This window comes from Sinocyclocheilus rhinocerous, unplaced genomic scaffold, assembly GCF_001515625.1.
Source record: "Sinocyclocheilus rhinocerous isolate Xijiao unplaced genomic scaffold, SAMN03320098_v1.1 scaffold1110, whole genome shotgun sequence".
NCBI classification, from domain to species: domain Eukaryota; kingdom Metazoa; phylum Chordata; class Actinopteri; order Cypriniformes; family Cyprinidae; genus Sinocyclocheilus; species Sinocyclocheilus rhinocerous.
In genome coordinates, this window is record NW_015653168.1 from 1,079,917 (window position 1) to 1,092,628 (window position 12,712).

The 12,712-nt window shown below is 35.8% G+C and overlaps 1 protein-coding gene across 1 annotated transcript; it reads left to right on the plus strand.

The window, feature by feature from the left end:
• The first annotated feature begins 7,911 nt into the window (after nucleotides 1–7,911).
• lysmd4 (LysM, putative peptidoglycan-binding, domain containing 4) lies at nucleotides 7,912–11,927 on the plus strand. The gene is made up of 3 exons (XM_016521733.1): nucleotides 7,912–8,023; nucleotides 9,659–9,948; nucleotides 10,865–11,927. Exons 2-3 carry the CDS (start codon nucleotides 9,679–9,681, stop codon nucleotides 11,375–11,377), a joined length of 783 nt encoding a protein of 260 aa, XP_016377219.1. The 5' UTR covers nucleotides 7,912–8,023; nucleotides 9,659–9,678; the 3' UTR covers nucleotides 11,378–11,927.
• Nucleotides 11,928–12,712: the final 785 nt, after the last annotated feature.

The following is a 12,712-nucleotide window of genomic DNA, read 5'->3' on the forward strand; positions in this document are numbered from 1 at the left end:
AAGTGTTCTGAGGTCATGATAGCTTTGTTTGATGAACAGGCTAAAATTGAAATCAATATTCACACCCACAACAGCTCTCAAATCAAATATGGCACTTGTGACACAGGTTGGACATCGATAACGTCAAACATTGCTGGTTCTCACATGTTTCGGTACTCCAAAAATCGTGTAGGCTTACTTTTACATTATCATTCAAAAGTTTTGGTTTTTAATGTTTTTGAAAGAAGTCTCTTAAAACCCAGTAAAACAGTAAAATATTGCGAAATGTTATTATAATTTTAAATAATAAATGTTTTCTATTTTAATATATTTTGAAATTTAATTTATTCCAGTGATGGAAAAGCTGAATTTTCAGTAGCCAGTGTCACATGATCCTTCAGAAATCATTCTAATATGCTGATTTGGTCCACAAGAAGCATTTCTTAATATTATCATGTTAAATGTGCTACTTAATATTTTGTGGAGTCCATGATACATTTCTTTCAGGATTCTTTGATGAATATAAAATTCAAAATAAATATTTTGCAACAATTTAAAGGTCTTTACTGTCAGTTTTGATGTATCCTAGCTGAATAAAAGTATTAATTTCTTTCTTTCTTTCAATCAATCAATCAATTAATACACTCTTAAAAATAAAGGTTCTTTATTGGCATCAATGGTTCAATGAAGAACCTTGAACATCCATGGAACCTTTCAAATGCAGAAAAGTTTCTTTATAGTCGAAAAAGGTTTTTAAATTTAGATTTAGATTTTTTTTTTTTTTTATGTCCTTCAAAATGGTTCTTTTAGGAACTGTTCACTGAAAAGATATTTGGGGAACCAAATATGGTTCTTCTATGGCATCACTGCAAAAACACCCTTTTGGAACCTTTATTTTTAAGAGTGTAGAATGGAAGGTCATGGCCCTTTTTGGAGCCAGTGGTCACTCTGAAATTTAATTTTATGAAGCTCTCTTTTACTGACAAACATACATGACACTGTCTTTGGTGCACTTGAATGCTTCTGCTACATTGTCCTCTTATAAAAGCTAGCATTAGATTTTTGCACAGTAAGGGGCTGTCAAAGAGGGCTGAAATACAAGTTACAGAAACGTGGAACAACAGACAAAGAAGTAAACCTGGAGAGCGCGACGGTAAGAAACATGCCACACTCTACAACTCCAAATCCTCTGAATCAGATGGAATGTCAACTCACATTTCACTTCATCAGTAATGAAAAAAATTGCATAAACAAAGCAAACAAATCAGCAGAAAACAAACAAAATATTGCTACGCTCATGTGATAAGGTAATGTGCATGCCCAAAAAATCTACAAATCAAAGCGGGCATTTGCAATTCTTATAACACGACAGAAGCGCTCGCCCTTGCTTGGGAGTAGGACGCAGCTGAGGATGCCCTGCTTCCAATGTCCTCAGCCTGGTGAACAGTCAGGGCGAGGTTATTTAGCGCCGCTAAACCCTCAGAGCCTGAGTGGCGGGTCAACGTCAATCAGTCTAATATCAGCTGACACACTGGTGAGGGTGGTGACAGGGCAAGGTTATGTGTCACCCAGCACTCCGAGCTACAGCAGAGTCCAGCATGGCCTGTGAACCTACCCCTAGGGTAAAGAGGGGCTCCATGGGTGCCGTGAGGCCAAATACGACTTTGCGATCCCTTGTGGCGCATCCTCTGGGTGGCTGGAGTCAGTGGATAACTTCCACCACGACCCTGAGGATGCCCATGCCGCTGACAGCTCTGTGCCACATGTTCAACGGGGACCAAATGCAGAGAGTTTAATTTGACAAAGAGAGCATGATCTTCAGAACTCTCATTCTAGCCTTTAACCCGTTGAATGGTTTCGATGTCAACACCATTAACCTTGGGCCTTGAAGTACACTTGTCAATCAAATTCGCTTATGATGGCACACGTACCTTTCTCAAGGGAATGGGAGGCTGTCTGTAGGATTATGGATTCTGACGTTAACCCTCCTGTCAATTTGACAGACACTCAGTTTTAAGAAAACTGCTTGAAATACTGGTTAACGTGTTTATTTCTTCTTGCAATTTGGTGAATATTTATGATTCAGGGTCATGAATGTGGTCATGCAAAGTTTCGACTCAAAGCTATACAAACCTACGTTAGTTTTTTATGCAATTTGTCAAACTTCAGTGTGCAAAATAGTCACTACAAGTAGTCATGACAAAAAAAGTTTCTAAATTTCAAACTTAAAAATATGTGTGTCAAATCGACCCCTAACAACAGCAGAAAATAACACAATAAAATCGATGGGAATTATTAAATTTCTCACATATTTTATATATTTTTTTTGTCTCTGACAAGCTACAATAGAGGTATCTGTTTCTTATACGAATCTTTAGTATTTATCATGGTCGATTTTTGGCAAATTGCATGGAAACCAATGTAGGTCCATTTGACCCCCAACACAAAAGTTGTATCCAGATTTTGAACACAACAGGAGGTTTAAAGACTTGAGTTTGAAGTCTGGAACAGACGGATGGATGGACGAACGGATGGATGGCAGAACCTTCATCACGCCTGAAAGTGTTTAGTCTGTCATACGGCCTTTAATCTTCCTTTGGATATCATGTGATGGATCGTGTGCAGGGGCCTCCTCAGAGCTACGAATCACATTCACCTGGGTAGCTGACACTTAATCAATAAACTCCTGACCTGTTGCCATAACCTAGAGCCACGAGGATTAATTTTGTTTCCCCACACTGCCTTCGCTGACCCCCCGCAGACATAACGACTGGCCTCACGCTGATCGGCAAATCACCTGTGCCAGAAACATGGACACGGACAGGCAGCAAGCATAAACAAACAACAACAGTTTCCCCCTCTTACATACATCAGATTTTTAAAAGTGTTTCTATAATCAGCTGAAGTCTGTATTTGAGGTTCTGTAGGTCTGTTAAAATGACGTTTATGGAGATTTAGGTTTAGTAGAAATAAGGCTGTTGATCAAATTTTTACAGACATTATTATTTGCAATATGTAGGCTATTACACAAAATAATGAATTTGATGTGTGTGCGTCTGCGTCTGCGTCTGTGCGTGCGTGTGTGTTTATCTTTAAACCCTAGTTATATTGGAAAAATATCTAACAACATCTGGCTAAAATATCTTTTAAATACAAAGGACTATGCTGCCATCTAGAGGTGAATACAGATCAAATGAACATTTAAAACATCCTATACATCCAAACTAAGCTAAGGATATGATATAAATTGTTGTCTGTCACATATTTTAACCTTAATGGCTTTATGTTGGCTTTAGGATGAAATAAATTTGGTTTCATAATGGTTTATTATCAATTACAATTATTTTTTTATATTATTATATTATATTATATTATATTATATCATATTATATAGTAATGCATTTTCTTTATTGTGTTAAATCTGAAACTTGAATCAGATTAAACCAATTTAAAAATCAATGTTTAATACATTTGCTAAGAATATACTTGACATAAAACATACATATGGTAAGCAATGGTAATTATATAAAATATATAATATTTATATATAACATATAATTATTATATTAATACATAATACGTGAGAGAATGATACTTTTAATTACAATACAATATATTCAGCATTGTTATTTAAGTATAATTGTCATTTACATTTTGTAATTATGATAGTAATACATATTTATTATTTTAATATTATTAATACATTATTATTATAGTTGTTTTTGTTGTTGGTATTATTAATATTAATAATAATAATATGTGTGTGTCTATGTAGTTCAGTATGTAGATAAATAGACTTGTATATACTGTATCATGATTGCAATTTTGTTGCTCTTCTGCCACACTACCCGCAAATTTTTCATTGTTACATTGCATCTGACCTTCCTCTCTCTCTCTGCATCTCTCTCCATCTTTTTTTTCTCTCTCTGTCAGTTTGACATGCTGCTCAGTGGCCCAGAAACACAGCATGTTATGCCACTCTGTTGCACCGTGTTCAGAGTAGCACCCTGCATCTGAATGTGATGTAAATGATATGATGTGCTGCTTCCTGCTAATTTTTGTTTTGTCACATTTGCTCCTGCTCCCCCTTCAGGGAGGTTTTTGCATTGGATGAAGGTGTTGTCAAGACAATTATAAAAGTGTCCAGCTGCTATGTGTTGCCTTGAATCAGTGACAATTTAAACCAATTTAAAAAATCAATAGGAATACAGTTGCTAAGCATCTACTCTACGTAAAACTTACTTATCCGTAAGCAAATGTTTTTTCAGGTCAGAAGGAAGTGTTGAAATTCTCACAGCGCGTTTATGTAAAAATAGGTCAGCTGTAGTTAAGTGCCGTGCTTACAGTTTATTTGAGGTACCATATGGAGTCGACTGAAGGTCAGTTGATTGCCCTTTTTGGAAGGGCTTTTGGTTTTAAGTGTGCATGCACGGTAAAATGTGACACATACTGTGACATACTGTATATGAAAATAATTTGACTTATTTTTAAAAGCTTAAGTGGCTTACAAGAGTTATATATAAATCATGGGGCCAGTTAAATGTCAACAGTTCATAGGAGTGGAAGCAGTGAAACATGCAAAGCTTCAATTAGCTCAGGCTCCACTGCAGTCGTCCCTCTATTAGCACGCCACACTTCAAAACACAAGCTAAACATACATGCTAACTCACAGAAATGGCAAATACATTTTGGTGACAGTCTGCTTTTGCCAAGAAACGAAGGTCAATGAACTCCGTGGAGAGGAGCAATACAGATATGATGGATGTTTCAGGGCGTGAAATTGGAGACTAGCGCTGACCCAGATAACAGCTTGTATGCTCATCAGATCACGTCGTCTGTGTAATCTGCCACTGAGAATGCACATATGCCCAGTTCTTGGAAGGATTGTACTGGGAAGGTTAACTGTACTGTTGTGCATGAATGGCATATTTGCCTGTCATTGACTTTCAGCAGTGAGCAGTTATATAATTACTAAAAGATCTGGTGATAATTAAATAGTTTCCTATTTTATTTTATTTTATATGACGTTTACGCATGCTCCCAAGAGCCTCTCATATGAAATTAATGCTTACAGTTGTTCAGGATATGCCAAAAGAGCCATTTTGTACTGTAATGTCAATGCATTATGCAAGAAAAGAAAAGAAAAGAAAAGAAAAGAAAAGAAATTTCTCCAGATCTGTTCCGTTGAAGAAACAAACTCCTCCAAATCTTGGACAGCCTAAGGAAGAGTACATTTTCAGCAAACGCACTGTTGTCCTGTAAGACTGCATGATTTATTATTTTTATTTAATAAAAGTTAAAACTACTTTATTATAATATTTTGTTACAATAATACATTTCCTGAGACTTTTTTATGCTTACTTCTGATTATCTGATAGTTTTGCTTTGACTGTTTACATTGCTGCTGCTCTTTGACCTGAAATGGCCTGCATATTTACAAAAATGTATCCAAATGGATGCAAACAGCAAAAATGTCAAATATGGACCACAAAACCAGTCATAAAATTTAGATTTATTTATCATCTGAAAGCTGAATAAATGAGCTTTTCATTGATGTATGGTTTGTTAGGATATGACAATATTTGGCCGATATACAACTATTTGAATATCTGGAATCTGAGGGTGCAAAAAAATCGAAATATTGAGAAAATCGCCTTTAAAGTTGTCCAAATTAAGTTCTTAGCAATGCATATTGCTAATCAAAAATTAAGTTTTGATATATTTACAGTAAGACATTTACAAAATATCTTCATGGAACATGATCTTTACTTAATATCCTAATGATTTTTGGCATAAAAGAAAAATGAATAATTTTGACCCATACAATGTATTTTTGGCTATTGCTACAAATATACCCCAGCGACTTAAGACTGGTTTTGTAGTCCAGATTTATTTGACTACAATACATTCCTGTATTCTCAATTGAAGCTTCTTCCAAAAATCAATTACATTCGTTATTTCAGTGTGTTTTCTGTTGCTTCGTTATAATTTTGTCTGGTAAGGCAAAGTGTGCATTGAACGATGACAAGCATTTGCTCCTACACTGTAATGTGTGATGTTAATTAACACTAAAATTAAAATTAATTTGAAAATTTATTCCGATTTGACAGTTCACACTTGGGTTGTGTGACCATGTATCAAATCCTGTACCATATATGACAATGGCCCAAATTGGATTTGAAAACTTTTTTCACACAGCACAAGAACGGTGTCAAAACACGCGCGCGCACACACACACACACACACACACACACACACACACAAATATATGTGTGTGCAACTTGCTGTTATATCTGACCCCATATTGGCAAGCAGAAGGCATTATCTGCTCAAACAAACCCTGCTAGTCAAGCTTAGGGAGGACTGACAAATGTCCCAGGGCTCCCAACATCAGTGTCCAAATGTGGATCAACTACGGCAGGCTCGTGTCCTCCATCATGAACTGCTGAGCCTGAGCGTTGACCTGTGCTTTAGCAGGTGACCTGAAGCACCTCAATAGCACTGCGTGCTCTGACACAGCCCTGCCATGGTAATTGACTCCTAGACCGGAGCAGAGAAGTTCCTCTGATGCTGACAAAGAATATTCTGACAAAGAAGGTGAATGAGGGACATGGACCTTTGGCAAATAGAGTTTTAAAACGCTTTACTGCAAACCATCCTTGAGCAAATTGTTTTGAAACTACTGCAGATATATGGCGACATCTTGAGGTCTAACTGAGAAGTGCTGCTAAATAGACTTGAGTGAAAAGATCCTTCGGGGACTGTCAGCACATTTATCCCAGACTAATCTGTATACACAGATTAACAGAGATACACAGGGATAGACTTCTTTAAAAAAAAAAAAAAAAACATTACAAAATCTTACTGTCCAAAAACTTTTGATTGGTAGTGTATGTATGTAATAATTATGCATTTATGTAGGTTATAATCTCCTTAAACCTATCAAAAGGATAGTTAACCCAAAACGAAAATTCTATCATTTAATCACCCTCATTTCACTCCAATGACAACAACCTGTATGACCTTTTCGAAATATTTCAGATTTTCGAAACCATGTGATTCGTCCTTTTCGTGATCAACTCAGATTTTTGTCAGGATGCCTTACCCACAGCTTCATGTTTCCAACCTCAACTGACTTGTTTGAATATCAACACGGAAGCAATGCAACACAATAACCCACATCTGTTGTTGTTACTGCTTTTGAATTTTCAGATTTCAGATTTGTTCAGATATGGTCAGAAGAATTTTGAAAGATTGAAAGATATTGAATATTGAAAGATTTGTGTGACTAGCCTATCATATTATCTTTTACAGTATATAAAGAAATTACATTTATTCAACAATGATGCATTAAATTGATCAAAAGTGGCATTAAATAGGCCTACATTTAATGTCTTTGATTACAAAATATATATAAATCATCTTCTAAACATTCTATTCATCAAAGTCATTAATTTAATTAAATTAAATTAAATATTAACGTTTCCACAAAAAAATATTAGCTGTTTTCATTGCTGGTTGCTTTAATATTGATATTAAAGGAGATACAATATTAATTTGTTATGATTATAGGTAGTAACAATTGTTGATAAAATGATTAAATTTGCACACCTACTGTTTCAACTAAACACACCTTCACATCCTGCCGTGACACGTAAGAGGCGCCCGTGTTCTCAACCACACTTAACAGAGAGACATTTTATAGTCTTGGGGAAACATAAGCCACGGGTAATGCACCACGGCACTTTACCATTTTAATTGAAAGCCTGACACCAGATTTTGATTTCGAAATAAAGACGTCATATATTATTTACAAAAATAATAATAATAATAATAAATATCGGGAACGCAACCACTTATGTAATAGGAGGCGTAATCTACTGTAGAGGAGTCGCCTTCTTCAACGGGCTGATTGGCTGGAGGACCTGTCAATCTACAGTGGCTTTCTCGCCAACACCAGCAAGCACGGTTGCGTTATGAAGTTTATAAAATGACACTTGGGGATATTTTTGTCAGCACCATGTAGCTGCTTTTGTCTAGAAAGGTGAGTATTATTCAGATTCAACTCAATAATTGTGAAAGTTATTGAAAAAGCGGATTTTTAACTTCGGTAGTATATAATTAGCTTAACGTTACGAGTGTCAGCTACTGTCACCTTTATAAGTGTTTACTGTAAACATACTCCCTTTTCTTAACAAATGTAAGGTATATTTTGTTGATTTTTGCCTTGTGTTTTGTGCCGTTTTGGGGAACAATCTTTTCAGTCAATGTCAGTTCATGTAACGGTGTTCTATGTTGTTTCAGCTACAGACAATAATCACTTTCCAGCTCTGATTTTGTTCTGAGGTAGTGCTACTAAGTCTCCACAATGTCACAATCCCAGTAGATGTATGCACATGAACAATGATGCATTGTTTCGTGTTGTTTGCATTCTGCAGTATGTTTCTTACTGTAGTTACAAACATTTTATTACAATAAAGTTGATTTCTACTGTTATTACTGCTGTAAACCTGACTGCAGATAGAATGCTGTTTCCCTGCAAGAGTTAAAGTAATATGCTGGAGTTTTGTTTTTCAACTATGGGCACTATTGGTCCTGTAGAAAATAAATGATCCTAAAAGACCCTAAATAAAATTTCACACCCTACATTTTTTTATTTATTTTAGTTAATACCAATTTATAACAGTGCAACACAGAACATTTTTTCTTACAGTCCCACAATGAACATTCCCACAGTTTAATTGTCAATACATCTTAAATTAGGTGTTTAATAGTATTTTTAATTGGAAATAATAACACATTTTAAACATTAATAAAATGCAACTCCTTTATCTTTATAAGGCTAATTTTATAGCTATCATTTTATAAATCATAAATATTCACAATTAAATAATATTTTTACATATTTTGCATAATTTAACATAATTTCTGTTTGATTGCACATGGTGTGCAATGAAAGTATTCTTTTTATAAGTGATAATCACGTTTTTTGTTACATTGTTAAATGTTACAATACATTTGAAAAGTATGGAAATATAATTCATGAAGGTATGGATAATGTTTCCAATAAAGTTTGAATGTTATCTTCATACAACAACCAAACAATAAATATAATATATAAATATAATATAAATCAACTAATTAATATAAATCGACTCCTAAAGCATAGAAGTGCTCAAAGTTGATGAACGCTTACCTTTCAAAGTTCAGGGATGTTTTAAAATATTTTTGGAATAAGTCTTGTATGCTCACCAAAATTTGATCAGAAAAAACAGTAATAGTGTGAAATATTATTATTGTTACAACTGTTGCGCTAATTTATTTTAAAATGTCATTTAGTTCTGTGATTTTCTTTTTAGTTTAGATTTAGCCTAGTTCTGTGGTTTTTCTTTTAGCAGCCATTATTTTGTGTTAAAAACAGTTGTGCTGCTTAATTTTTATTTTTATTTTTTTTGTGGAAAATTATATATATTTTTTTTCTTTGATGAAGAGAAAGTTCAAAAGAACAGCATTTAATTGAAATAAAATGTTTTGTAACATTGTAAATTACTGTCACATTTTAATTAATCTTTGCTTCATAAAAATTTGAATTCCTTTAAAAAAAATGCTCACCCCAAACCTTTGAAAATGAATGTACTGTATATGCAAACTGAACTGGTCTTACTACTTATTCTTCTAGATACTGGTCTAGTTGCAGTGATGAGGCGAGGAGATCCTCTCCCTCGAGCCTTTCAGGCTCCAGTGGATGTACATGCCAGTGCGGATGGCCAAGTGTACATGTTCAGACACAGACAAGAAGGACCAGAAGTGTCATCTGAGGATGAGGAACTCAATGTCATGGAGCTCCGGCCGCGAAGCAGAGACTCGTCCTCACAGGAGAGAGAAAGAGTGGGAGAAATGCTCTTGTTGGAACGGGACATCTCACATGAGGACAATATCAACAAACTGGCCCTTCAATATGGATGCAAGGTATCATCTTTGATAGCGTAGATCGTTCTCATTTAGGCCCTTAAAGGCAGAGTAAGTGATTTCTGGTAGCCAATGTTGATATTTGAAATCACCAAAACAAACACGCCCCTACCCCAAAAGGGTCTTGCCCCTATTTTGATAGCTCCGCCCCACATATATCAGAACGCAACCCAGGCAACGATTAGTTCTGTGAAACAAAGCAAAACCAATATTACACCGTGTCTACGGACGTGAGCGGCGCGGCGCAACAAATCCCGACAGAAAACTGCTGCCGGGTTCTATTTATGACGTGCTGACACCGATTTCAAATGGTTTTCAACGGTCGTTTGACCTCTTTCTCGCGTCCAGTGTAGGCAGACTTTAGTTGTTGTAGACACGGTGTTACTCACCTATTGAGAAGAAACAAAGCAACCTCGGCGTCCGATCGCAGGCCTCCGCTCCTTGAGTTCTCTCCAGCGCTGGAAAGCTGATCTGATATTTACACGGGTCCTACTTCTTGCCTTATCGTTCCGCAGACGTTTTCCTCTTTTGTTTTTTATCCGCCATCTCTATCTTTCTGTCGCTCGGCTCGGCTAATGTCCGTCCCATGCACTGAACGTGCTCTCCTCCACATCACGAGTAGACACGCCCCTTATTGCTGATTGGCTACAAGTTTGTTTTGCGATTCGGCCCGAATCAGTTTTCTAAAGTGTTTTTGAAAAATCACATACCCTGCCTTTAAAGGAATAGATCACCAAAAAAAAGAAAATTTGATGTGAATTTATTCACCCTCAGGCCATCCAAGATGTAGATGCTAAATTTCTCCAAATCTGTTCTGCTGAAGAAACAAACTCAACTCAAATTGGATGGCCTAAGGATGAGTTCATTTTTATGGTGAATATTTCCTTTAAAAATAATAATTTTCTATGGCTTCCAGGTGGCTGACATAAAAAAGGTGAACAACCTTTTTCAAGAGCAGGACATGTATGCACTGAAGTCCATCAAAATCCCTGTAAAGAAGCATGGCTTGCTAACCGAGGCCAACTCTGAGCTCAGGAACCCCCAGCAAAGACCCTCCAGTGATGTAGCATCATCAGACAGCGCTGAAGCAAACGTCTCGGGAAGACCTCAGGTGCAGGAGTACACCAATTACCTAAAAGAGGTGGACAGTGACATTGAGCGTCTGATTCAAAGCAGAGACCCCTCAGAAGAGGGATTTTCCAGCGGTTCCAGTGTATCCAAACGATGGGGGTGGAGAAGCCAGCGTTTGCGCAGCTACGGTGCAGACTGGGGGATCCAGTGGTGGAACGCTGTAATTGCCATGTTGCTCATTGGCATTGTCCTGCCAATATTCTATGTGGTATATTTTAAAACTCAAGATAATGGTGAATCAGTAGTGAACAATAGAGTGAACAACATCACTGTGCCTACCTCAAACAGTACGGGGTGAGCGTCAGCTCATTGGACCTCGGGAATATAATAGAAAATCACCTTGAAAAAAGTATAACACTTGAAAATTTGAAATTTGGTTTGATGCCTGCAATTTTCTGTGGTACTTTAATAAACTTAGTATTACAAGTTCACATTATTATGGTACATTCATTTAAGTGGATAGATCATCCAAAATAAAAAAAAGGTAACATTTGGGTTCAAAAGACTTGTAATATGACACACCCAATCCCAATTTATTTTGCATTAAAAGGATCACATTATTTAAAATTTGTGTTCCACAGAAAAAGAAAGTAACATGAATATGGAGAGACGTGCGGGTGGGTAAATGAAAACACAAGTTTTTTTGGTGAACTATCACTTTAATTTCATTTGCATAGTGAAGGTACATAAAGAGACAATTCAGCAAATGAGAATATGAGTTTGCATTACAAACTGGGCGTTGCATCTGCTTACACTCCACACTCAGATTGTTGAAACTGTTGTTATTGGTTTTATGGGTGCTATTATTTAACAGAATTATGAAATGGTTATAAAAGTTTTTCTTTGTGGAGAAAAAAAACAAAAAAAAACAATACAAAATAACTTAAAAAGTCATAATGAAACAGCTTTTCTCATCAAATTGATCATATTTTTGTGGTCCTGTCTTTGCAATAGTTTCACCAAGCATTGATATGCAATTACAGAAAAATGCAAAGAAGGAAAAGCAAAAAAGTACTTTATAAAATTGGGTTTGATGTTTTGCAATTTTATACCTGTTTGTAGGAATGGTATTTTGTGCTAACTCAAATTTGTATCCATTTCTTTGTTTTGATTTTGAACACTACTGCCAAATAGTTGTTTCGATGTGGAAAGGCACTACAGTGCCAAATAATGAACTTGTATTAAATAACTGTTTGTTCAGTCATTAGAAGTGCAATAAAGACATTTCAGACAGGAAGGGCTAAACTCGTGCAGATGGACATATTTTGACCTTTGGATTGTGATATTAAAACATATCTTTTGAGTCGTAGTATTGTTTTTTTCTTACATATGTGTATTGCACTGGGATGGCCAATTGATGAAGACAATAAAAATCCTTTTCAAATAAAAACAATTTCTGGTATTGGTTCTAATGGTATGAGAGATGAAGATAAAGTATGTAATAGGATTGAGCAGTTTTCAAATGGCGTCTTGTAATTCAACCGCGCAGCTGTTCTGTCATTGACCAATAAGAAAACAATTTAAAAGGTTCTTCATGGCCTTCTGAGTAATATCTTATATAGTTGCTTATATGGTTGTAAACAAAAGAAACCCTGGACCCAAGCTGATTTTCAGTCATTATTCTCTATGAAAA

Coding starts and splice junctions, on each gene's coding strand:
- lysmd4 (XM_016521733.1), top strand. CDS start 9,679: ATGAGGCGAGGAGATCCTCTCCCTCGAGCCTTTCAGGCTCCAGTGGAT. Junction 9,949..10,864: donor CCCTTCAATATGGATGCAAG/GTATCATCTTTG, acceptor TATGGCTTCCAG/GTGGCTGACATAAAAAAGGT.